Here is a 25,922-nt window from a genome sequence, read left to right as displayed (position 1 = left end):
ATAAACTTAAGCTGTAAACTGTGGTTTTTTTCCAGGGGAGGGTGACCAGAGACGAGTTCCCATAAGGAGATGCTTGCAAGGAATAATTGTGGCTGTTGAGCCTTGAGAAGGGATGGTTCAGAGGGGATACGAGAGCCTCCTTCAGATATTTGAAAGGATGCAAGGACCTGCCCCTTCCTGTTCACTCAGTTTCTCATCTGTCCAACTTTAATTTACTTCTGTACAGTAATGCAGCAATTTGTGGCTTTTGCTTTTAAAAATCTGCATGAAAAGTTTTCAATATTTCAGTGCAAATCTCTCCTAATGAACATGCTATTGTCTGCAGATTTGACTAAGGCACACATTTTTGCAAGCAATTTCTCCCAATGAAAAAGCATTTTTGTAGGCTGTTTTCACTAAAATCTTCATTTCTTATGCACATTTTTGAAATGTTTTGGGTTTGAAAACAGGGTTGCAAAATTCAGAGAATTGTGAATGTTGAAGGTTTGCCTGTGTTTCAGTTCTTATATTATTTGAGAAGGTGCAAATATGGTGGAGTGTGCTTTAAATGCAAAATGAATCCAATTTCTCTCTAGCCGTCACACTTCATTCTCCCTGCAGGTGGCGCTGGTGGGACAGGAGCCGGTCCTCCTTTCTGGGTCCATATGGGACAATATCGCTTATGGGGTGCAGGATTGCAGCCAGGAAGAGGTGGCGGCTGCGGCAAGAGAAGCCAACGCCTTAGGCTTCATCAATGAGCTGGAAGGAGGGTTCGCCGCAGGTGGGTGAAACTTCTTTCCTCCCGTCTTCTTTTGTCTCTTCTGGCCTGATTCTTACCCTCTCTGAGATAACATGAATTTCTGTGGCCCACTGAATTCCTCCAGGAAAATTGGTGGGGCTCCAGTCCCTTGTGACGAGTGAGAATTCCAGACTCTGAGCCTCAGCTCCTCTTGTCACTGTGCCCGACCCTCCACCCAACGGCTCACTCCATCCCATCAAATGAACCCAGGAGTTCGGGACCCTCCTTTACCTGCGACTCACCTTTTGCACCCCTGCCACCACTCCCACTCCTCTGGCAACCAGGCTTTCTTTTCCCCTCTTCCCACCCCTTCTCTCTTGTTCTTGCCTTCCTGCAGATGTCGGGGAGAAGGGAGGCCAGCTGTCCGCAGGGCAGAAGCAGCGCCTGGCCATCGCCCGCGCCCTGATCCGGAACCCCAAGGTCTTGGTGCTGGATGAGGCCACAAGTGCTTTGGATGTGGAGAGCGAAGCTGCCGTGAGTGTCGGGGGGGGAGGAATTGTGGGACTTGGTTGACATGAGAAGCATTAGCCATGAGTGGGTGCGGCGGTTTTATATTATTGTTATTTATAATATTAATAAGCGGACTTGCATTTTCCAGTGCCAGGCAGCTTTTAGTAAAATGTTCACTGGGGACCAGATCAACTTGCCTTTTCAGTTTTTTCCATCATTTCCCCCCAGTTTGGCCAACCTTAGGATGAGAAAATTATATTGTCAGGGAGCTTTTTAAAGTTTGATGTTTTATTGTGGTTTTAATATTCTGTTGGGAGCCGCCCAGAGTGGCTGAGGAAACCCAGCTGGATGGGCAGGGTATAAAGAATAAATTATTATGATTATGATGATTAGTGTGTATCCTGGACTGCATGCTATTCTGACACCCAAATGCTCCCTTTGCTCTGTCCCAGTGCCTGCCGATCCAGCAGTTCGAAAGCACACAAGTGCAAGTAGATAAATAGGTACCGCTCCGGCGGGAAGGTAAACAGCGTTTCCATGTGCTCTGGTTTCCATCACGGTGGTCTGCTGCCCCAGAAGCGGTTTAGTCCTGCTGGCCACATGACCCAGGAAGCTGTCTGTGGACAAACGCTGGCTCCCTCGGCCTGAAGCGAGATGAGCGCCACAACCCCCGAGTCACCGTTGACTGGACTTAACCATCCAGGGGTTCTTTGCCTTTACCTATGTTATTGATAATTATAATATTAATAAATGGACTTGCATTTTCCAGTGCTAGTCAACTTTTAGACCTTATCCTTTCAGTTTTTCCCATCATTATTTTTCCATTTTGGCCAACCTTAGGATGACAAAATTATATCTATCCTGGGCCACATGCTATTCTGCCACCCAAATGCTGGGCTACCTAACATGGGCAGGGTAATAATAATAATAATAATAATAATAATAATAATAATAATAAATATGGAGCACTCTATGCTCTATATCCTTGTGTGGGAAAACAGCAGGATTCATAATGCTTACAAACCTCTCTCAGTCTCTCTCTTACACACACACAGCCAGTGGTTAGCGTGTTAGACTGGGCCCTGGGTTCAAATCCCCACTCAGCCTTGAAGCTCACTGGGTGACCTTGAGCCCATCCCTGCCTCTCAGCCTAGGCTACCTCGCAGGGTTGTGAGGAAGAGCCCCATATACGTCACCTTGAGCTTGGAGGAGGGCTGGGATATAAACCTAATAAATAAATAAAATAAATCTAAGAGGGGGTTTCTGGCTTCTTCTCCTAGATCCAGCAGTCACTGATGAGCGGCCAGGCCAGGGCGGTGCTGGTGATCGCTCACCGGATGCAGACAGTGGAAAACGCGAACAGGATCGTCGTCCTGGAGGGTGGGGAGGTTGTGGAGGAGGGGACGCACTCTGAGCTGATGAGCCGGAGGGGCCCCTATTACCGCCTGGTGCAAAGGAGCCAGGCTGAGTGACTTCCGCACAGGCTGACTGGTCTTTTGGGATCCCCCTCTCGAGGTGGTCATGTGTGTGGCATAACTGCGTTTAGAAGGGGGGTCTCTGTGCCTTCTGCTGAATGGGACCTTGGGCCACAGCCCTGAATTCCTGCCATGACGGGGCTACTAGGAGACTCACCTAATTGGCTGATCCTTTCCGAGTGCAGCCTTCTACTCAGAAGTAAGCCCTACTGAGTTCAATAGGGCTTACTCCCAGGTAAGCGGATGGAGAATTTCATCTCGAGTTGCTTAAAATATGGGGTCTGGCTTCTTTCCCAATCCTGTCTCTTGGTCCCGTATGTCTTAGTGTTTCTGAGTATGTTGCAAAAATATCTTAAGGCACTTTTGGTCTCTTGCTGTTGATTGTCCAGGACTACGATGGCATGAAAGCGGCGTTTTGTAGAATAAAATGTGTGCACATAACTCTTTGAAGTTTGAAATTTTGTGTCTCTGGGGGGCTGCAGAATGGTGCTTCTTCTAGGGTATGGGAACACAAGAGGCTGCTAGATTAGGCCAAAGGGAGCCCCACTAGTCCAGGGCTGGATCTACACAAGATCTGCGTGCTTGAGGGACACATTGGCTCAACTTGAAGCGTATTTAACCCGAGGTATGACTGTATTCCCAACCCTCCTTTCTTCCATCCTGGAACCAAAGGCAGCATCCAGGTGGTCCCCAATCCAGGCACTGAGCAGACTTCAGACCCTCTTGGCGTCATGTAACTTAATCCCACACCTGCAAAACCACAGATTTTGTCCCCATCTCACTTTGGACTCTAGTTCTTCAGTCGTGCTGCACAGGGAAGACCAATTATTGGCTCCTCCCTGCCAGGACTTCAAAATCTCTGGAACTTCTGTGATAAGAAGGAAAGAACCACTAAAGACAAAGGGAGGGCACCCTTGTTTATTTCAGTCCAATGGATATTACAAAAGGAAGAATAGTATTAATTACATCCAGTGTCTTCAAAGCAAGGTGCAGCAAATCCATTGAGGCCTAAGAGAGTTAAAGGTAAAAAGGTAAAGGTACCCCTGCCCGTACGGGCCAGTCTTGACAGACTCTGGGGTTGTGCGCCCATCTCACTTAAGAGGCCAGGGGCCAGCGCTGTCCGGAGACACTTCCGGGTCACGTGGCCAGCGTGACGAAGCGGCTCTGGCCAGAGCCAGAGCCAGAGCCGCACACGGAAACACCGTTTACCTTCCCGCTGGTAAGCGGTCCCTATTTATCTACTTGCACCCGGAGGTGCTTTCGAACTGCTAGGTTGGCAGGCGCTGGGACCGAGCAGCGGGAGCGCACCCCGCCGCAGGGATTCGAACCGCCGACCTTTCGATCGGCAAGCCCTAGACGCTGAGGCTTTAACCCACAGCGCCACCTGCGTCCCAGGTGTTAGTGCATTCTTATTTCTAGGAAAGACTCTCCTTAAGGAATGCCAGCCTATGAGAAGGGAAGGAAGATGGAGGGAACTGCAGGTGGGAGGAGTATGTTCCTCAAGGGCCACAGGTGGAAAAGCAAGAATGGGCGAGATAAATATTAGGCAATTTGAAGGCAGCAAAACTAGTTTACTTGGAGGAGTTCATGTGGTCCCACTCCCAGTGGGTCACCCCTCCTAGAAGGCTGTGGGGACCAGGCTATAAGTCTCATGAACTGAAGGCCTGAAGCCCAAAAGAAGGGGCTGCTTATTTCAGATCAAACTGTGTCCATGAAGCTCCTGATCTGCCTCTTCTCCTTGCTGGCTTCCTCCTTGGCTGTCAGCAGGATCAGACAGTACATCTGTTTAGCCAAAGGCTGGGCGGCCCAAGAGGCAGGTAGGCAGTAACAGCTTAGCCTATTTCATGCATAATACACCTAAAGCAGTTCTCAGATGTTGCCTTTCCTTCAATTTGGATGGAAAGTGCGTGACACAAGATTGGGGAAAGGCTTGTGGTGGGATCCACAGCAACAAAAAACCAAGAGAAACCATCAAAATCACTGCTCAATCTCCCCACCCCTTTTTAAAGCTTTTAGTTGTGTATATCCAGCACATTTCTCATGAATACAAACACATTTCTGAAAATCAGCTACAAAGCAAAATTAGCCAAAATCCATCAGAAAAGCATGATTATCCTCAAATTCTAGTTACAGCTGGAGTCACAATGGGTGAGTGAGAGCCAGGATTAAGAAACATCAGAAACAGCATTAAAGGACAAGAGGGGCTCTGAGTCTCTGCAATTCACAGCAACACTTGGGCAGGCTCCTTCTGGTCTCATCTCACACACTGGGCTGGTATGAAACTGCAAAAATAAAGAGCAGGGGTGTTTCAAAGTTAAGCCAACATCATGGTGTGGGGGCATCAGCATTACAGAGCTAGTGGGAACCCAAAGGGCGTCTAGTCCAGCCTCCCAAGGAAAGCCACCATCCCTCATCATGTCAAATCAGACCTGAGATATGCTGGGAGCGTCACCAAAATGGACCTGTAGAGCAAATGCCTGCAGAGGGCAGCTCAAGCAAGTGAGCCAAGCTGCACACTCTGGGGGAATACCAGAAGGACACACAGCAGTCCTACTATTAAGTAGAAGGAGAAATCCCTTACAGCATCCAAAATGTGACTCGCATTCAGAACCCAAACTATGACTCCCAAGGTGGGTAACAGGAAAGCAGAAGCTTTTCCCCATTTGGGGATGTTCCCCACAGAGTCTTCTGCAAGAGCCCCACTTTGCCCCCACCTGCACCCCCACTTACCCCTGGCAGAGCTGTCGGACCCCTGGTCGCTTGCTGCAAAAGGAAGGAAACATAGGAGTCAGGATCCCGGGGAGGGAGATCCCACCCCCACCCCCCAGCCCTTCTCCAACCCCATCCCAAATAGGTCTCAATATGGGGAGGGGCCTAAGAAGAGTTCAGGGACAGGCAGCCCAGAGGCAAGGGGGCTCAAGGACAGCAGTGGGGGGAGAAGCAGATGCGAGGGCAGAGAGATGGGCACAGCCTGGCATGGAGGCAGCGGGGGACTAGAGCAGGGGTGGGTGTGATCTAGGCAGGAAGGGGGCAGAAAGGCAGAAGCTGGGGAGGGAGAGCAGTGGTGTCAAATCCAGAATGGAGGATTCCTAACACCTACATACTTGAGCCAATGAACCAAATATTTAGCTTCAGGTTCCAGTAAATTAAACCACCAGAGACCCCTCTCTCCCCCCCCCCTCGGCTCTTCCTCCTGCTCCTTCCTGGAGCCCCTCCCTCAGCCGACAGTCTCTCTGCAGCCTTTTCCTGGCCCCGAGGGACCCCTAGCTGTCCCCAGACAGGCTGAGCAGACAGGCTGAAGCTTCCCATCAGGGTCTTGGGCTGCAGGACTAGGCCACCACCAGGTTAGGTTTGGTCTATTTGTAATGTGTTCCTGCTCCATATTGGGGGGAAATATGTCAGACAGAGAGAGGGGAGGAGTCACTCACTTGAAGCTGTTTTGTAGGCTGATTTCTCGCTCTGTTTCCCTGTAGAGACAAAAGCAGAAGGTCAGAGCTGGAAGGGACATCCAGAGGCCACTCAAATCCATTTCGACAATTTGGCTCTCAGATGTTGAAACCTTCCCAGCAGATGCTTCTCCTGTCTCTTCCAAACACCTCCAAGGAAGGGGAGCTTTTCAAAGAACTCATTTTATAAAGAAGTAGAAAAAACTGAGGAAATTAAATCAGAAAATCAACATGGGGAAACTAGGCAGTGGACAAATTCCAAGAGGCTGGAAGGAAACATTATCCAGTCCCTTCATTCATTTTCGGAGTATTATTTCGGTGATTCTCCAAATAAAAAAAGAAAATGAGAGCACAAAATACATGATAAAACAAAAACAAACCAGTAACTCACACTTAAAAAGCTCAAGGCCTGGTTTGAGAGAAATGTTTTTGCCTGGCGCCTAAAGATTTGTAAGTAAGGCTCCCTGCTAATTGTTCACAGGATTGAAGGCTTAGGATTGATTAAAATGTCAGGTGGAAAGTGAATTTCCTAAGCACAGAGTGAGTACAAAGCAATGACCACTATGACTTTTGGTTCATGTTCGAGAGTGTTTTATGGGGAGGGGTCTCTGTAGGGATACAAGGGGCAGTTTCCAGGAAGCTCCACCAGCACATTCCCAGTCGGAGGCTTAAAAAAGGAGACACAGGAGAGGCAGCAAACGCATCCAGGATTTACTTACTGCGGATGAAGAAGATGATTCCAGAGACCAGCAGGATGGCAGCCATGACACCCAGAATGGCTCCCACAATGAGCCCCAGGTTGACTAAAAGGGGACAAGAGACATTTTTATTCAGACTGGCGGCAGCAGCTCCCCAAGGCCTCAAGCAGGAGATTTGAGTGGAGGTGCTGAGCTATGAGCCCGGGAGGATTTTATGTGTGAAAAGCAGGCCCTCTCTCTCTCCTTACAGGCCAAGGTCTTCTCTGTAGTGGCCCCGATACAAGGGAGTTTATGTTTTCAGCATTAGAGGTCTTTAAAACCCCCAATATATTTTAGGAAGACAGTTGACAGGCACACCTGTTTCATCACAGACTCAAGACTTAAAAGCAGATCTCCTCCTGCTCAGGCGCTTCAGCCTTCTCTGTCCTGACCCTGAGAGGAAGGGATTCCCTCCCCCCTGAGACCCCCCAGAGCCCAGCATTACAGGCCTTCAGGGAAGGCACAAACCCTTAGAAAAAAGCATCTTGTGTAGGGTTGCCATACGTCCGGTTTTTGCTGGACACGCCCTCTTTTTCAGACTTAAAATGTCTGTCCAGACAGATTCTTAAAATGAGGCAAAATGTCCAGGTTTTTTTGTTTGTGCAGAAATTCTGAAGTCTGTAGCGCTAGTGAGTGAGCCCTGGTCCCCTCTGCCCTGCCTGGGTGAGTCTTTGGCTCAAGGGCCGCTTCCATAATTCTCGCTTGCCTGCCTGTGAGAAGGGGAGTCTGGGGTGTGGGTGGGGATGTGCGTTCAGGGGCTCCTGCTGGGGAAAAGGGAGTCTTGCTCTTAGACATTCTGCTTTGGTTCCTGCAGGCACAGCTTCCCTGCCGGTGTGTGAGAGACAAGAGTTGTTATTAAAATTCCTGCTTGCTCTTCCCAGCGGTGTGAGGCTGTTTGGCCTGAGTAGGGATGAATATCACCTTTTTGTAGCTGGGCACGGTTGAGAGGAAGAGTGAGTGAGCATCTTTTTCACTGTGAAGTACAGTTTGGGACTCCTTCTTTTAAGTTCATTGCCCCTTTTTCAGTCGCAGTGACTGTGGGTAAATTTGATTTTGAAGAAGTAAAATATGTGCCCACATTCTTTGACATTACTACTTAGGCTTAAAGGCAAGAAGGTGATGGCCAGTTTTTACCTACGACATCCAATTTGAGTTTAAGGCCTATGAGACACTTGTGAGAAAAGGCATCTACAGATTCCGATTCAGCTGCTTCCCTCCAGAGACATAGACAGGATCCAACTGGGGTTCCCCATCTGAGCTGTGCTGCTGCTGAAGGGAGGAGTTGGGTGGAAATCCCCCTCCCAGAGCCCACCCCTTCCCCTCCTGTCTGTCTGTCTGTCTGTCTCTCTCTCACCAGGCTCCTTCTCCCAGGCCACGTCCAGAGGCTTCTCCAGGCTGTCATGCTCCACGCGGCACCGGAAGCGCTCCCTCTCCTCGGGGTCGATCTGGACGCTGAGGAAGAGATAGTAGGTCCCGTCCGAGTTGGGGGCGACCAATCCTCGGAGGGTGCCCTCCTGCCAGACCTCCCCGTCCTTCACCCAGTTGGCCTCAATCTCCTTGGGGTAGAAGCCGTGGACTTGGCAAACGAGGGTCTCCAGGCCGTCATAGTCTGCCTTCCTGGTCACCTTCACCACCGGAGCCTCTGCAAAAAGGGGTTAACAGAGAGACATCCACAACGGGAGCCTGGAGGAATCCTGCATTTTTTAAGAGCAGAGGAGCAGGGACCCAAGGGGTAACCTAGTCGCAATATCACATCTACAGAAATTAAAAAGAACTGCGAATAAATGGGATTTCCTCAACCTCCCTTGGCATCTTCCCCAGTCAGTGTCTATGGCGGAACTGTTTTCAGATATTTTATCCTTTGTTTGACAAAACAGACTCCTTTGGGAGGAAGGACAGCATACAAATTAACATAATTTATCATCTTTATACAGCTCTAACACTATTTAAATATGACAACTTGTGGTTCCAAGATTGTCCCAGGGAGCTGCCTCTAGGCTGAGGGGCAAATTTCACCCGGTCCCCAATGGCGGGATTCATTCAGATCCTTCCAAGTTGCAAGTCATGAACTGAGGGCAGCTCAGGCTGATCCTGGTTCCTCTCTTGAGGGGGAAGAAATGCTGGACTCACTGCTCTCTGTTCTCCGGGACTTTTCAGCTCCATAGTTAGTGAGCAAAGCCAACAGCCCTGGGAAAGACAGAGCTCCTTTCTGGTTCTCCCGCCTGCCCTGAAAGGGTCCCTTGAGGTTGGAAAGGGCCCATCTCCCTTCTCCCCTGGAGTGGAAAGGGCAGACCAGGAGGCCCAGTAAGCCAGCAACTTGCGCACATTGAACTTGTGCACATACAGATTTACGCACTTGCCAAAAATATTCTAAAAACCAAAAAGAGGAGGCAGGCGTCTGGGGAAGAAGGACTTTGGCAACCCAATCACCCTTGAGTCCAATGTGTTTTGACTATACACAATTTTGGCTTGAGGCACAATTCACAGAATGTAACCCTTGTTCAAAAACTGGCTCCCTGGGTAGCTGTTGTCTGAAGGGGCTGTTCCAGGATCCCACCCACATTGCAGTGCCTGGACTGGTTAACTCGGGTCTAGGAGGGAATATGACTCTGCTGGGGGGAGCAGGAAGGAAGGAAGGTCAAGCCCTTTCCCCACAGAAGCCCAAAACAAAACCTCCCCACCCCACCCCACCCCCTCACCTGTCCTCAGCAGAACCTCCGTCCCAAAGAGGATGATTCCCAGCCTCCTTTGCACGTCATCACCCTTGAAAACACTTCCATGTGGCTTTTGAGATGAAATCCTCAACCTCAAGAAATATGCTCAGTGTCTCTGGGGTGAATTATCACCAGGCCCCATAGATGAAATTGCTCAGATCTCTCTAAGCACGGATAATACATATGTGTCAGTCCGCAAAAAGGGAGGGTGCTAGAATTATTTTATGTTTAATTAATGTTCATATAAGCAAAGCTAATAAAGAGAGACAGGAAGAAAGCCAGTCCAAACACTTGATCATTTGATTGGCTCCTGTGCCAGATTCCTGAAGGCAGAAGAGGGGACTGTACCAGACAGAAATGTATTTACATGCCTTTATTTCTGTCTATGCAGCAGTACAGAGAAACATGTCTGCACTCTCCAAACACCAACAGCAGAGAGAGAGACTCCACCCCTGTACTTCCAGTACATGTCAGGTGACACACTGAGCTAACATCCGGTGCTCAGTACAGTGAACAGACTGTCCTTTCGCTCCCACGGTACAGTCAACATCCTGTTTGCAATTCCAGCCAGCTGCAGCTCGCCGGAGCATTGCTCCTTTTTCGTAACAGAAGGTAGAAGAGGGAATTCCCATACTCTCTCACTATGTGCAGGTTTTCTGCTTCTAGGCCAAGAGTGGCTAACCTACAGACTTAGTGAGGGGGCTGCATCCGTATTTCACGGGCTCCCTACACATTTTCTATTTTAAAAAAAGGTTAATTAATTTAGTTTTAAAGACTTTCCCCATAGGTATGTAGGGGGAGGCGGGGCACATTGACACATCAACAATATTTCAATATCGATAAATGTTTGTGTCGTGACATCACTAAAACGTGTCTTTACATGTGTGAGTATGACAGTTGCGACCGCGCTGCCCGCCAATTCGCCATTGGCGTTTGACGAGAGTATGTGTGTTTTTAGTGCGGCCAACTAAAAATATTACGTGAAATGTAAAAGTGTTCCAATGTTGTTTTTCGTCATTTAGTTAAGATTTAAAAATACCAAAGGTAAATTATCCCACTCAGTAATCAGTATTACACATGATTTTTAAATAAGTTCAGTGGTTTTATTAATAATTGTTAGTTTTCTGAAAATGTCCGTTGGGGCACATTGATACGTATAAAAGTGACCCACTAATGTACAATAGTGCCCCAATATACAAGTTTCGGTCCCAGCTCCTGCCCACCTAGCAGTTTGAAAGCACCCCTAAGTGCAAGTAGATAAATAGGTACTGCTTTATAGCGGGAAGGTAAACAGCGTTTTCGTGTGCGGCACTGGTGCTGGCTCACCAGTGCAGCTTCGTCACGCTGGCCACGTGACCCGGAAGTGTCTTCGGACGGCGCTGGCCCCTGGCCTCTTAAGTGAGATGAGCGCACAACCCTAGAGTCGGTCACGACTGGCCCGTACGGGCAGGGGTACCTTTACCTTTTATACAAGTTTGCATGAAATCTCTAAACTGATTTCCTACTCATGAAATTTGAAAAGAATAAAAACTGTTGTTTACTATGTGGCCAAAGTCATTTCTAAACATAAAATGACAGATTATAAAGTGTCATATCTCAGGAAATATTCTGGGTCTTGTATGTTTGTCTTCCCTATTGTAGAAGATAAGGCAAGCGTTGAGTTCAAGGATGCTGTTTTGCAGTTGCCAAATTTCTCAAAGGGCGCATCTCGAATATCATCTCTTTATACTTTTTCTTTTGACTTCAGTGGATATAATGGGCAAAAGAAGCTAAACGTTAAGGGAATATATTATTTTTTCTAAGCATATTTTTGGACTACCTAATGCGAGTTCTTATACTTTTTAAAGTTTTTCCAAAGTTTTTTTTTAAATGGATAGGTGTTTGAGGAAAGATTAATACAAGTTTTGATATTTTGTTAAGAAAACCTGCCATAAAGTCTATGATATCTGTGAAACACTGTTAGTTCTGATACATAATTTAGATTTTTAAGTAACAAATTGTAGAGCTGGTTTATCTCACAATAAAAATTGCTTTTTTAATTAATTTTTTGTAAATAATTACCATTCTCATACAATTTGCGCTATGTATCAAAGTGCCCCGTAGGTGGGGCACAATCATACAAATCCCATTTTTTCCCCAAGTCATTATATTCTCATTATCTTCTAACCTAAATGGTTCTTTTGATTGCTATTATAATATTGATTAGTTATGCCATGCATAAAGCAATATTTTTAGATTATCTGACTCATTTTGGTACATGAAATATGAGATTGAATTTTTCTGCATCAATCTGCCCCACTTTCCCCTACCGAAGTGTAAAGGCAAAAGGTTTTTCTGTATCCCGCCTCAAATCTGTCCATTTCCATTTTATTTTTTTAGTTAATTTAAAATGCATTTTGCTTTCTTGGCCCCTTCCCTGCTGTTTCTTTGTCCCCTCCTCCTGTTTGTCTTTTGCCATCCCTTATTCTAGCCAAAGGACGCAGGTGGCGCTGTGGGTTAAAGCCTCAGCGCCTAGGGCTTGCCGATCGAAAGGTCGGCGGTTCGAATCCCTGCGGCGGGGTGCGCTCCCGCTGCTCGGTCCCAGCGCCTGCCAACCTAGCAGTTCGAAAGCACCTCCGGGTGCAAGTAGATAAATAGGGACCGCTTACCAGCGGGAAGGTAAACGGCGTTTTCGTGTGCAGCTCTGGCTTGCCAGAGCAGCGATGTCACGCTGGCCACGTGACCCGGAAGTGTCTCCGGACAGCGCTGGCCCCTGGCCTCTTAAGTGAGATGGGCGCACAACCCCAGAGTCTGTCAAGACTGGCCCCTACGGGCAGGGGTACCTTTACCTTTACCTTTATTCTAGCCAAAGGGGCATGGGGGGCTGTTTTTAAGCATCTCCCCCCCCATCATACTCTGAAGTGACCCCTTTTCTCCTCTCAGAGTCCCAAACTTATTTCTGCCTCCCCCACCAAGAGAAGTGTTTGCTGTTTGGTCCAGAAAGGAAGACTGTTAAGGGGGGGAGGGGAGCTTGAAGGGAAACTGCCCCACTGAGCCCCCTCCCCTCCCCCTGCCCCCCTCACCTGTCCTCAGCAGAGTCTCCTTCCCGTACTCCAGGTATCTCTGCAGCCACGCAATGCATTCCTCCTCCAGGTAGTGCTTCCAGCCCTGGTTCAGGGCCAAGTCAGGATCCCACTTCCTCTTGGTCACTTGGGCCCCTGTATCAGCCGCCGTCCAGGTGAGGGTCTCCTTGTCAAAGGCGAGGAAGTCTCTCCCGTCGTAGCTGTCCTGGATATGCCCTCCTTTGCGCCCGTCTGAACTCAGCTCACAGCCGTACATCTGCTGAATGATGTGGATCCCTGGAAGGACCAGAAGAGGCCCAGGAGGTCAAGGGGGGTCACAGAAGCCCTTCCCCCATCAGCAAAAGATCCCAGGGAAAAGGATTTATTTGCCTGAGACTCAGGGAAGAGGCAGCAGTCAGAGGGGAGAAGAATCAACCAGCATTGTATCTTTCTGAAGGCTCATCCCCATAACACGTTCACTAAGGGAAATGCTACAATCCTGAGCCTATAAAGCCCCCCTTTAATTGCCCCCCCTCTCTCATCGCCTCACACTTTCTCCCCCCCATTCCTAGTGGATTCTCATTGGGGGCCTTTCAAGAGAGGAGGTCTCCTCTTCCCCTCCATCTCTCTCCCCCCAGCTTCTCCATATCAAGGACCTTTTCCCTAAAAGGAGGAAAGTCATGGAAGGGCCTTTGGAAAAAGAAGTTTCCTCATAGCCTGAGAGGGAAAGGGAAGCCACAAGGGGGGGGGGGGTTGCCCCACTTCAAAATGGCCCCCCTTCTCAGCAGAAGCCAGGCTGCCCTTGTCAAAGATGGCGGGTCCCTGCACCCTCCTGCCCACCCCAGGGGGCTACCACCAAATCTTCAAAGCAACAACAGCATTAAAAAAAGTTGTCCCCCATTATCCCCCTCCAAATTTCATTTTAGTTGTGTTGCCTTCTGAATGAATCGTTTTGTAGTCCCATAATCCTTAAATGGGACAGATCATTTTGATTCTCCCACTACATATTACATAAATTTCTTTTTGCATATTTGCTTGAAGCTAAGTCACACTGAGGGGGTTGGACTTACTTCCAAGTAAACATGCAGAGGATCGAGCAGTTACAATCGTGAAATAAAATAAAGTAAAAAATGTTTGGGATCCTGGCAGCACACACACCGGACACCTAAAACCAGCTGGGAAGAATGGGACTAGCCCATTTCTGAACTCTCTTCTTGAGGAACTATTTCCTGGCAGTCAGTTCCATGGGGTAAGGCAGGTTTTTAAGAAGAGCAACCGCCAGATGTGGGGCCCCGTTCTCTATCAGCAGGTGGAGTGAGCGAAGTCCAGACAACCTGATGGATTCTGAAAGGCTCCAAAAGAAAGGGGGGCTGACAGCCAGCATCCCTGTGGGAGCCCCCATCTCCCTATGGAATGTGGAATAGGGACACCATCCTTCCTTCCTGCCATCTCCAGCACTGCAGACCCCGGCCGCCCCCCACCCCCAGTTCACCAGGGCAGTGGGGAGGAGGAGGAGGAGGAGGCAGCAGAGGGAAGACGTTTCATAGAATAGAGAGAACTCATAGCTGTGCCTATTCTGGGGTCATGATTGTACTGTATAGGCGGAATGTAAACTCTCTGGATTTTCCTGCAGTTAACGTCTTCAGATCAACTAATTCACTTATTTCGCTCTTGTAGGTAGCATTTTAAGATTTTAATGTGGTTTTCTCACCAGTGTTGTATCACAATCACCATCTTTTCCCCCATCATGCTATTTATCATTATTATTATTATTATTATTATTGCAGTTTCTAAATGAAAGGTTGTGATATACAGTGGTACATCCAGTTTATTGCTGTGGAAAGAGGTGCCATGGATAAATTTTGACCTCTGTTACTTCAGTTACACCTGGTTTGAATGGAAATATAGATTATTCTGCTCTCATTCAGAACACATAACTGGAGGATGTTCTTATATATGCTAATGATCATGACTTTTAAATCTGCTCTTCAATTTCAGTATCTGAAGCACTGATCTGGTGTTTTCACTTGGCAGGTGGCATCATCCGGCACCCGCTGAGACCCCAGACCGCTGGCAGGGCCCACGGGTGCTGAGGATCCCAGCCCGGTCTCCTCTAGGCCAGCCAGCAGGGTCAGCAGACAGCCATTTTGATTTCCCACACCAAAACCATGGAGAGAAGCTACCTCAGGTACCCCAAGGCAGGATGGGAAATGGCAATGGTTGCTCCTGGCCATGTACAGAGTTCTGTTGCTCTTTGTGTTTCCAGGGAGCCTGAGGGAGCTCAGCAATGGAGGAAAGGCTGTCCCAGAGGACACCAGGTGGCTCTCACTTCTGATTTAGGCTTCTCCTTTCATCTCAGGAGCCTTTGGCTTACAGCTGAATTGAGTTTGGGTATAGAATGTCTTGCATTACAGAAGCCTCTCTCAAAGGAAATCCTGCTTTTCTGGGCTGGATTCAGCTAACACATTCTCGCGGGAGCCAGAAGGAACAAGTCTCACTCACAAAACTGGGGCTTTCACCCCATCTCCTTCCCCACAAATCAGCTGGGGGGGTCAGGAGAGGCCCCAGAAAGGTGTGTGGGGGAGAGAAGGGAGATTGCTCACTCTGGCAAGATAAATGATTGTAACAGTGCTACTGCTCTGGAGTCCTCCCTCTAGAACTACTCAACGTATTTAATAATAATAATAAATAAATAGTATCTTCTACAAGACCATGTCCCAAGGTGATATAGTTCTTTTTATGCACTCAAACAATGGTTTGTAGTTGGCCTATGCAAACAACAAACCAAACCACAAATCCCACCAGCTGGTCTGGATATGGAGCTTTGGCTTGGAGGGAAGTTGCTCTGTCTCATTGCTTCTTCAGAATAAATTGCTTTCTCCTTCATCCCCTCCCGTTTCCTCAAGATGTTAAGTGTGATCAATCACGATACACCTGTACCTTCAACATTGTCTTTAAACAGAATCAGATGACATTTCCAGGGCTGTCCGTGGCTCCTTTAAAGCGGCCATCTCATTTGTTTGGGATTTTCTGAGCTAAGCAATTGCAAGAAATGACCAGGAAACGAGAGGCGCCCCTTGGTGACATTTATGGGGCATTTTCCATGGATAGGTGCAGGGGCTCAGGAGGGACCCAATCCCCATTTTTAAAAGGGGGAGAAGCAGAATTCGCAGGAGCCCAAGAGGAAGCCTGCAAGGCCAGGCCAGGCCTGATCCCACTGCAAGAAAAGCAGACCTGCCCATTGCAGCGCTGGCTTGGTCTCAGCTGACCCCCTGGGTTTCTTCCTTGCAAGCCTGACAAGGGCTCTGGACACACTCAGGCTGACCCCTTTGGCAAGGCTCCTTCCACCTCCATTATTCTGTGTCACCGGTGGGGGAATCTCTTTGGCTTCAGGCCCAGATCCTGGATTGCCCCCATGGGCCAAAAGGGGCAGGAGGGTGAATCTGACATCTGTCAATCTCACCCACCTTTCTACCCCTCCCCTTCAGTTATTGTTTGAAGTGCTGGGACACCTTTTGATGCCGTTAGGGGCAGGGGTAAAGTCCTGAAGCAGGGAGCCTGCTTAGGAAGTGAGGAAGTATAGAAGCCTGGAAGGTAAAGGTGCAAAATCATAGAGAGATCTCCCTCCAGACCCAGCAGAGGCTCCCACTTCTGAAGTTCTGCTCCAAAATTGCAATTAGAGGGGGGAGTCACTCAACTTTGGGGCTAAACACAACTACCTCCCCCCACCCTTCCAGCATGCTGGCTCCTTTCACACAACTAACGTCTCAAAAGGACTAACATCTTCTGACTCATTTCAGAAGGAAGTTTTAAAAACAAAAATGTGGACTTCCGGAGGCGGCGTGAACGGCAATGGCTGCCCTCTTCTAACTGCGAAGAGGGAGCTCCGTGGAAAAGGGTCGTCCGCTACGGCGAAGCGGAGACCCCTTTTGGAAAACCACAGGCAGCGGAAGCCTGTGGCCGTGGGACCCAGCGGGCACCTTAAACGTCCCCCGAAACTGGAAAGGAACCCCATAAGGGGCTCTGGAAAGTGACGGGGTTGGCGTGGTGCTGAGGGTCGATCGCTCTTTCCACGGAGTGAAGCCGCGAAGCTGCTGTCGGTGAGCGCTGACCTTTTTCTTGGGACAATTCGGCTAAGAAACAACTACCGTGAGTAGGTGAAGCTTAAGAAATTCGGACTGTTAAAAAAAAAAATAAGTAATTTGGACACTGAAGCGGGAGATGCAACCAGGAAGTCCGTCTCCCGGCTCTGCTTAAAGATCTAAAGCAAGGACGTGTAACATACTTTTGCTCTGAACTATGCTTTAAAAGATAGTTATCTGAACATCAGATACAGAATTTCACCTTATTTTAAGGTGGAAGAGGAAGAATTTGGCTTTCCCTCTTCTTGTGTGGATTTATAAAAATTTATTCTATCCTCGGAGACCGGGCTGCCAGACTATTTGAGCTGTCAGGCTGCAAGAACTGTCATTTTGCAACTCGCACCTTTTGGAGACATTGTAACTTTTTGTGATTAACTCTGCAAGTTAAAGGATTTGAGGCTCTCTGGACATTTGAAACTGTTATATATTTGAAGGGACATTTTGTAACTTGAAAAGACTTGGAAAAAGACTTTATAAGTTGTGACTTTTGAGATAAACATTGTGTCCCTCTAGTGGAAGACTGAAGCTGTCTAACTACTGGGGGTATTTTTCCATCTCTGGACTTGGGGATTTCCATGGGAATTACAAATCGTGAGACTGACCTTGACGCATAGACAGCAGTGGAATGAGAGGGAGGACAAGATCAAGTAAAAGCAAAACACAGCAGCCTAGCATAATCTCACAGCTGCGTAGATCATCTGTTCCCACTATTCCTGTGGCGCAAGAGGAAGATTTAGAGCAAATAGGGCCTGAAGGAATGGCCACAGGAGGAGACTTCACCACAGTATGAGATAAAATTTTTGAAAAACTAGATGGCCTGAGCAAGCAGGTGACTGAGCAATCAGCTAAACTTGACCAAAATACAGCCAGTGTTAACAACCTGACTGAGCAAGTTAAGTCAAATGCAGAGCAAGTTAAGTCAAATGCAGAATCTATTGGGAAATTATTTGAGGCCACCACAGCAAATAGCAAAATATCTGAGGAGAACAGACAGAAAGTAGAGGCTGTGCAAGAGGAAATCAAACCCATGCGTAAACAGATTGGTGAACACCAGGCATATCTGTCTATGTTAGAAATGAAATCTAGGGGAAATAATCTGAGATTGAGGTCAGTTCCAGAACTTGAGAAGGAGGATTTAACTGAGTTTTTGACAAAAGAGTTTGCAGAATTTTGGCCTTTGGAAAAGGATAAAGACTTTAAAATTACAAGTGCATTCAGACTTGGAAAGGGAGGGAGGAAGGGCAGGTCAAGGGACTGCCTGATCTCCCTCAGATCAAAGGAAGAAAGAGACAAGATACTGGGTGTGCACTTTCAAAAGACTCTTGAGATTCACGATTTTAGAGTGGAAATTTACAAGGACATTCCGAAACATCTTCTGGACCTCAGATCAAACTATGGAGATTTGGTGAAACTACTGAGAAGTAACAGAATCATTTTTAGATGGGAGTTCCCCCAGGGACTATCTTTTAATTTTAGAGGGAAAAAAGTTAAAATCAGAACAGTTGAAGATAAGGAAAAAATTTTGAGTGATTACGGAGAAGGCCTCCAGAAAGAGACTGAAAAAGAACTAGAAGCCTTAGGACCTGGACCACTGAGTTCTCTACTTACACCCTTGGGTCTTGACGAACCGGAGAAAGTGATACCACCGTCAAAGGGAGAAGAACTTCGGGGAGCAGTGGGAGGAAAATAGACATATCTCAACATGTCTCTGCAACTTTTAAGCTGGAATATTCATGGCTGTAACTCTCCTCACAAGAGGAAGAGGATTTTTCATATATTAAAAAAGGAACAATTAGACCTAATTTGCCTACAGGAAACGCATGTGATTAGGCTACACAGGAAAGTTCTAATTAACAAAAGATTAGGCCAAGAATTTATCTCATCGGACAGAGTGAAGAAGAGAGGAGTTGTTATCTATGCAAAAGAAAGCCTATCACCAAAATTGCTTTTTAAAGATGAACAAGGGAGAATTGTGGCAATTGAAATTCAAAAACAAGGAGAAAAATTATTGATTTTAGGAATTTATGCACCAAATGAGGGGAAGTCAGAATTTTATAAGAAGTTGCATGAGACAATGCTGGACTACATGGACTATAACAACATTATTATGATGGGAGATATGAATGGGGTGGTATCTACAAATATGGATAAAGCTCAAAGACAAAACATAACAAAGGATGGCAGGCTACCTAAAACTTTTTTTGAACTAACTGACAATATGGATCTGATTGACATTTGGAGAACTAAAAATCCCTTAGGGAGAGAAGGGACTTTCTTCTCTGAAGCCCAAATGACCTGGACTAGAATTGACCAAATATGGATAACTAGAGGACTGGCACCAAAGACTAGAAAGGTGGAGATCTGCCCCAAAACCTGCTCCGACCATAACGCCGTGAAGATGGAAATGAAACTAACATTAACTGGTTCCTTCAGATGGAAGATGAATGACACCTTATTAAGAGATCAAGAGATTGTTAAGAAGGCCCAAAAGACTCTGAGAGACTACTTTGAAGTAAACCTGAAAACTACAGTTGAAAAAAGAGTAATCTGGGACGCAAGTAAAGCGGTCATGAGGGGGTTTCTGATACAACAGAATGCCATAAAAAAGAGAACCCAAAATGAGAAAAAGGAAAAAAATTTGGAGAAAATAAAAGGAGAGAAAAAACTAAGATCGAAACCAAAGTCACAGGAGATTCTGAGAGAAATTAAATTATATCAAGTACAATATTTGAAATTGATAAATCAGGAAGTTGAGTGGAAAATTAAACAAATGAGACAAAAGACTTTTGAATCAGCAAATAAATGTGGGAAACTGCTAGCGTGGCAGTTGAAAAAAAGACAGAAGCTGAATACGGTTACAAATCTTGAGGTTGAAGGAAAAAACATTCAGAATCCTGTGGAGATTAGAAAGTGCTTCCAGAGATACTTTAAACAACTCTATACCCAGGGGCCACAGAACGAGACTGAGATAGACCAATTCTTAAGAACAAATGGATTACAAAAGATATCTCAAGAAAATGAGATAACATTGAATTATAAAATATCAGAACAGGAGATTGAAGGTGCCATTCAGAACATGCAACTAGGCAAGTCTCCAGGACCTGACGGACTAACCTCCAAGTATTACAAGACTTTGAAAGACTACTTAATTCAACCATTAAAGGAGGTATGTAATGAGATTTTGGAGGGAAAGAAGGCTCCGGAGTCGTGGAAAGAAGCTTTCATCACACTTATACCGAAATCTGAATCTGAAAAGACACAATTTAAGAACTACCGTCCCATATCCCTTCTAAATGTGGATTACAAAATTTTTGCAGATATTTTAGCTAATAGATTAAAAAGAGTCTTAAATGAAGTAATTCACAAAGATCAGGCAGGCTTTCTTCCAGGCAGACATCTGTCTGATAATACAAGGAATATCATTGACATTTTGGAGTTATTACAAGAGAATATTAATACAAAAGCAGTTTTAATTTTTATTGATGCGGAGAAGGCCTTTGACAACATTTCTTGGAACTTTATGAAGAAAAATCTTAAGGGAATGGGAGTGGGACGGGGGTTTGATAATGGGATAGAAGCAATCTATTCAGAACAAAAGGCAAAATTGATAGTTAATAATGTGGTGTCAGAAGAGTTTAGGATTGAAAAAGGAACACGACAGGGCTGCCCTATCTCTCCATTGTTATTTATATCGGTCCTGGAGGTGCTTCTGAACATGGTCAGAAGGGACCGGTCATCCAGGGAATTAGGGTCGGAGCTAAACAATATAAACTTAAGGCCTTCGCAGATGACCTGGTTCTTACATTACAGGAGCCAGAATCTAGTACGAAAAGGGTGTTAGAATTGATTCAAGAATTTGGTCATGTGGCAGGATTCAAATTGAACAAACAAAAAACTAAGGTTTTAGAGAAGAATCTGACAACAAGGGAAAAAGAAAGGTTTCAGAAGGAGACAGACTTAATTGTGGTTAAGAAAGTGAAGTACCTAGGGATCAATATGACAGCTAAAAACTTGAATTTATTTAAAGATAATTATGAGAAATGTTGGTCAGAAGTCAAAAAAGATCTAGAAATTTGGTCAAAATTGAAGCTTTCCTTGTTGGGTCGGATTGCTGCTATAAAGATGAATGTATTGCCAAAAATGTTGTTTTTGTTTCAAACTTTACAGATTGTGGACAAGATGGATTGTTTCAAGAGGTGGCAAAGAGATATCTCTAAATTTGTCTGGCAGGGCAAAAAGCCCAGAATAAAATTTAAAATATTGACAGATGTTAAGGAAAGAGGGGGGTTTGCCCTGCCAGACATGAAGCTTTATTATGAATCAGCAGCATTCTGCTGGTTGAAAGACTGGCTACTTCTTGAGAACACTGACATTTTGGATTTGGAAGGGTTCAACAATGTTTTTGGGTGGCATGCATATTTGTGGTACGACAAGGTAAAAGTTAACAGAGCATTTAAAAACCATACTGTCAGAAAAACCTTGTTTAATGTCTGGACAAGATATAAAGATTTATTGGAAAACAAGACTCCAAGGTGGCTATCACCCATGGAGGCCAAGGCTTTGAAAAAACTCAATATGGAGGCCAAATGGCCAAAATATTGGGAGATACTAGAACAAGACCGAGATACATTGAAATTGCAGAGTTTTGAGAAACTAAAAGATAAAGTGCGAAATTGGCTACATTATCACCAAATAAGAGAAGCCTTCAATTTGGATAAAAAAATAGGCTTCCAGGTGGAAAAATCAAAATTAGAAACAGAACTGTTAGAACCTAAAACCAAGACACTTTCGAGAATGTACAACTTGCTGTTAAAATGGAATACTCAGGATGAAACAGTTAAATCAGCCATGATTAAATGGGCACAGGACATTGGTCATAACATTATGTTCGCTGACTGGGAGAGGTTGTGGACCACTGATATGAAATTTACGGCATGTAATGCCTTAAGAGAAAATATTATGAAAATGATCTATAGGTGGTACATGACCCCAGTCAAGCTTGCAAAAATTTATCACCTGCCTGACAATAAATGTTGGAAATGTAAAGAAACTGAAGGGACATTCTTTCACCTTTGGTGGACGTGCCCAAGGATTAAGGCTTTCTGGGAAATGATCTATAATGAACTGAAAAAGGTATTTAAATATACCTTCCTTAAGAAACCAGAGGCCTTTCTCTTGGGCATGGTCGGCCAATTGGTGTTAAAGAAAGATAGAACATTTTTTATGTATGCAACGACCGCAGCAAGGATACTCATCGCAAAGTACTGGAAGACACAAGATTTGCCCACCCGGGAAGAATGGCAGATGCAAGTGATTGATTACATGGAATTAGCAGAAATGACTGGCAGAATCCGAGACCGGGGAGAAGAATCGGTGGAAGAGGAATGGAAGAAATTTAAAGAATATCTTCAAAAACATTGTAAAATGTTTGAATGTTAAAATGATGTGAGATACAAAAATAATAGGGCACTAGGGGTTTGGTAAAAAGAAATATGCAAAAATGATGTGGAAAGGAAGGGGCAAGACCAGAGTACTATTATGTTGTGTTTAAACAAATGATATAAAGGACTAAGCTGAATTACAAAGAACATGTGATAAAACTTTCTTTTCTTTTTTTCTTAAAAGAGAAGGAAAATAAATGCATAATAGGTTGAAATGTACAATATTGAATAAGATTGGAAAGAAGGTAAGAAATTGCTAAAATTGATTTGTGTAAAGGGGAACGCAGAAAAAGGAGATGTGAGGAAGTCAGGAAAGAGGGTTATAAAACTAGCAAGTAAGCAATAATTTTTTCTTTTTTCTTTTTGCTGTTTTGTTGTGTTGTTTTTGATTGTTAATTTTGATGTATTGTTTTGATTTGGATTTGTTCTGAAAAACCTTAATAAATATTTCTTTAAAAAAATAAAAAATAAAAACAAAAATGTGTGCCAAGAGGCTTTTGCTGGATGTCTACCAGCTTTTACTAAGTTTAAATGATTCCTGTCTTCACAGTTTCAAGGCTGGATGGGGCAGGGGGTGGGGGAGGAGTGTGGCAGAAATCGTCCTAACTGGACAAAGGGGGTGAAAGACCTTTCTAAAGGGTCCTGCTACTCTTCCCTAAGTGTAGACCATTAAGAGATCAAAGTAAGTACAGATGTATAATGCTTGCTGGAGGTGTGGGAGCCTTGGGGGCTCTGGTCCACCCCCCACTTCATGTATTTGCCACTATGACCCCCCCCAAAAAAACCCAGTCCATTCATGTTCTTTAAAAAGGCTTCTCTTTCAACACTGTGCCAGGGAGTGGGAGGGGCTTGGTGATGGTCAGAAGGGTCAGCCAATCAGCACCTCCGTCTGGGCAGCTGGCTTCTCCTTAAGCAGGACCAGAACTCAAGGCTTGCTTGTCTCAGCCTCAGGATCCCCACCCTTCTCTTCCAGAGGAAAATGAACTAGACAGATTTCTAGGCTTGGGAAAACCAAGCCTAGCATGGAAGGAAGCGCAGGCAATGGAGACATTTCCTGGGTAGGATGTGCAGGTCCAGAGAGGGTCATACTGGGGGGGGGGTCTCTCCCCTCCAAATCTCGTTCTCTGTCCCCCCCACCCCCCACCATCCCTGCCCCCATTAAGACCTTCATTAAGGGAAGGGGAGAAGCCTCTGCCCTGGTGGAGACCCCCACCCTCCATTTCCTTCCCTCCCAGCAGCCCCCTCCCTGCAATTCTGGCCCTTGGAGGAAACGTTATTGGGGGGGGGGAGAGGTGTGACTCTGCTCCTCTCCTGCCTTCCACTCACCTCCGCTCTGGTTGTAGCGATTCCGCAGAGTCTGCAGGTCCACCCTGAACACCAGCTCAGCGCCCTGAGCAATCTGAGTCTGCATGTGCCAGTACTGAGGATCCTCCTTTTCCACCTTCCTCATCCAGGGGATGCGAGGCAGCGCCTCCTTGGTGTCACTGTCGTACTGAACAATTTGCTGGTCATCCACGTACCCCACAGCGATGAACTGGGGCAGCCCCTGGCCAGGCTCAGACACGGCTGTGTAGAAGTTGCGCAGGGAGTGAGAAGTGGAGCCTGGAAAGGAAGAGAAAAGGGGGCAGAGAGTTAAGGGTCCTGCAGATGAAGGCAGCAGCCTAATCCTGCTGTGTTACAGGCAGCAGCCCCAAATCGGGAGATCCAAAGTTCAGCAGGGTTTGGGGGAGTTTGTAGACCTGCCCTTAAACATAGAGGCGGCAGAGCAGAGGGAACCTAAGAATCAGAGTTGAAAAGGGGAGAGGATATAAATACAAGTAACAACAATAATAGCCCATGGAGCAGAGGGCAAGAAAAAGCTCTGCCAGGCAGCACTAAATCTCTGCATGTCTCTGCTGAGGCTCCGTGTGAGGGAGAGAGAGGCCACCCCCTCCCCAATTTTCCCAAGGGGGCAGGAATTGCCCCCCACTTGCAAGCGCCAAGCTGATGAGAGCTCCCACAACATGGTCTGAAGGCTCAGGATGCAGGCACCGAACGGAAGCTAAGCAGGCTCAGGACTGGAAGTGGATGGAGGGGAGACCAGATGAAGCAAAATCCATATAGTCCTCATGGGCAGCAGAGTCCAGCAGTCCCTGTGAGGCTTCAGGCCCCGCCCCAGGCCAGATGGTGAGTGGCAGGAAGGAGCAGGGCCCTCAGACACTCACATACAGGAGAGTCCTCCTGGGCAGCAGAGTCCAGCAGTCCCTGAGAGACTTCAGGATGGATACTAGAATCAGCAAGGGATACCCACATGACCTGAAAGTGTTGCTGTGCAATGCCAGGTCAATGATTCATAAGACCACTGCCATCCATGACTTGATCATGGATGGAGGACTTGACCTGGCATGTGTAACAGAGACTTGGTTGGATGAAGTAGATGGGCCTGTCCTTGCCGCTGCTTGTCCACCAGGTTTCTCTTACGCACAGCAACCCAGGTCATGTGGGCGGGGAGGGGGGTTGCAGTGATTTTTAGGAAGTCATTAGTTTGCACCAGGCGTCCTATTGGGAAGACCCAATTTTCCGAGTGCATGTTCTGGAAGTTGGGCAATAGGGGCAGTACAGGATTCCTTTTGGTGTACCGACCTCCCCGCTGCACCAAGGATTCCCTGCCCGAGCTGCTTCAGGTCGTGGCGGATGTTCTCCTGGAGACACCTAGCTTGGTTGTCCTAGGGGATTTTAACATCCATGCCGACAGGACCTTACAAGGGACCGCTCGGGACTTCGTGGAAAGCATGGCCTCCATGGGGCTGTCCTTGAATAAGTCTGGCCCAACCCATAGCCACGGACATGCCTTAGACTTGGTGTTTACCTCTATGGATGTTGGTGATCTGACACTAAGTAAAAGTGAAACGAAAGAAGTGCCATGGTCAGACCACTTCCTGGTGCAACTGGACTTCTCTGCGACCCATCCCCTCTGCAGGGAGGTGGGACCGATTCGGATGGTCCGCCCCCGCCACTTAATGGATCCAAATGGTTTCCAGAGAGTGGTAGGGGATGCTTTATCCCATGTTGATGGCCTTTCAGCCGATTCCCTGGTGGCCCGCTGGAATGTGGAGTTAACCAGGGCTATTGACTGTTTGGCTCCGAAGCGCCCTCTCCGATTGCATGGAGCCCGGAGAGCCCCGTGGTTTTCCACAGATCTGAGGGCAATGAAACAATCGTTGAGACGGCTAGAGCGCCGGTGGCGGATAACTCATTCCGAATCTGACCGGACACAGGTTAGAGCTCAACGTCGAGCCTACCAAGTGGCGATAGCGACGGCGAAGAAGACTTTCTTCACCGCCTCTATTGCATCTGCAGAAAACAGCAGCAGGAGACTTTTTCAGGTGGTTCACAATTTAGCGGAACCACCTGTAACATCGGGGCCCAGTACGGGCCACATGTTCTCCTGCAATGATTTTGCAAATTTTTTTGCAGATAAAATCGCTCAGATTCGGGAAGAAGTAGACTCCACCGTGGGAGCAGGGCCGGGGCGGGAGAGTGCTAGAGTCCTGTCTGGTCAAGTTGTGTGGGATCAATTCCAATCTGTTACCTCCGAGGATGTGGACAGGCTGCTTGGACGAGTGAAGCCAACCACCTGTCTCCTTGATCCTTGCCCATCCTGGCTTATAAAAGCTAGCCGGGAAGGACTGGGCGATGGGCTTCGTGAGGTGGTGAAT

At 46.7% G+C, this 25,922-nt stretch overlaps 2 protein-coding genes across 4 annotated transcripts in view; one reads left to right on the top strand and one right to left on the bottom strand.

Annotated features, from left to right (window-relative positions):
• The window catches only part of LOC307207888 (antigen peptide transporter 2-like), a 91,239-nt gene that overhangs the window by 15,719 nt on the left and 49,598 nt on the right, over nt 1-25,922 (top strand). Inside the window, exons 10-12 of one of the 2 annotated variants that reach the window (XR_013834850.1) lie at nt 601-760; nt 1,116-1,252; nt 2,509-4,520. Coding sequence is in view for 1 of the 2 variants with exons in the window: in XM_079962176.1 (XP_079818302.1) it covers nt 601-760; nt 1,116-1,252; nt 2,509-2,700 (489 nt within the window). In the remaining variant the exon portion in view is untranslated. Of the gene's footprint in view, nt 1-600; nt 761-1,115; nt 1,253-2,508; nt 4,808-25,922 lie in introns of those variants that run through there. The other variant, XM_079962176.1, reaches the window with a different exon arrangement.
• The window catches only part of LOC307208853 (major histocompatibility complex class I-related gene protein-like), a 36,446-nt gene continuing 14,119 nt past the window's right edge, over nt 3,596-25,922 (bottom strand). Inside the window, exons 2-8 of one of the 2 annotated variants that reach the window (XM_079963856.1) lie at nt 23,551-23,826; nt 12,663-12,938; nt 8,241-8,528; nt 6,869-6,952; nt 6,132-6,170; nt 5,430-5,466; nt 3,596-4,969 (exon numbers count right to left, since the gene is read on the bottom strand). In XM_079963856.1, the coding sequence (XP_079819982.1) occupies nt 4,963-4,969; nt 5,430-5,466; nt 6,132-6,170; nt 6,869-6,952; nt 8,241-8,528; nt 12,663-12,938; nt 23,551-23,826 (1,007 nt within the window). In that variant the 3' untranslated portion in view covers nt 3,596-4,962. Of the gene's footprint in view, nt 4,986-5,429; nt 5,467-6,131; nt 6,171-6,868; nt 6,953-8,240; nt 8,529-12,662; nt 12,939-23,550; nt 23,827-25,922 lie in introns of both variants that reach the window. The other variant, XM_079963855.1, reaches the window with a different exon arrangement.

The sequence above is a fragment of the Podarcis cretensis genome (genome assembly GCF_951804945.1).
Source record: "Podarcis cretensis genome assembly, chromosome: 2".
In the NCBI taxonomy this organism is placed as follows: domain Eukaryota; kingdom Metazoa; phylum Chordata; class Lepidosauria; order Squamata; family Lacertidae; genus Podarcis; species Podarcis cretensis.
This window is presented reverse-complemented; position numbering and strand designations above follow the sequence as displayed.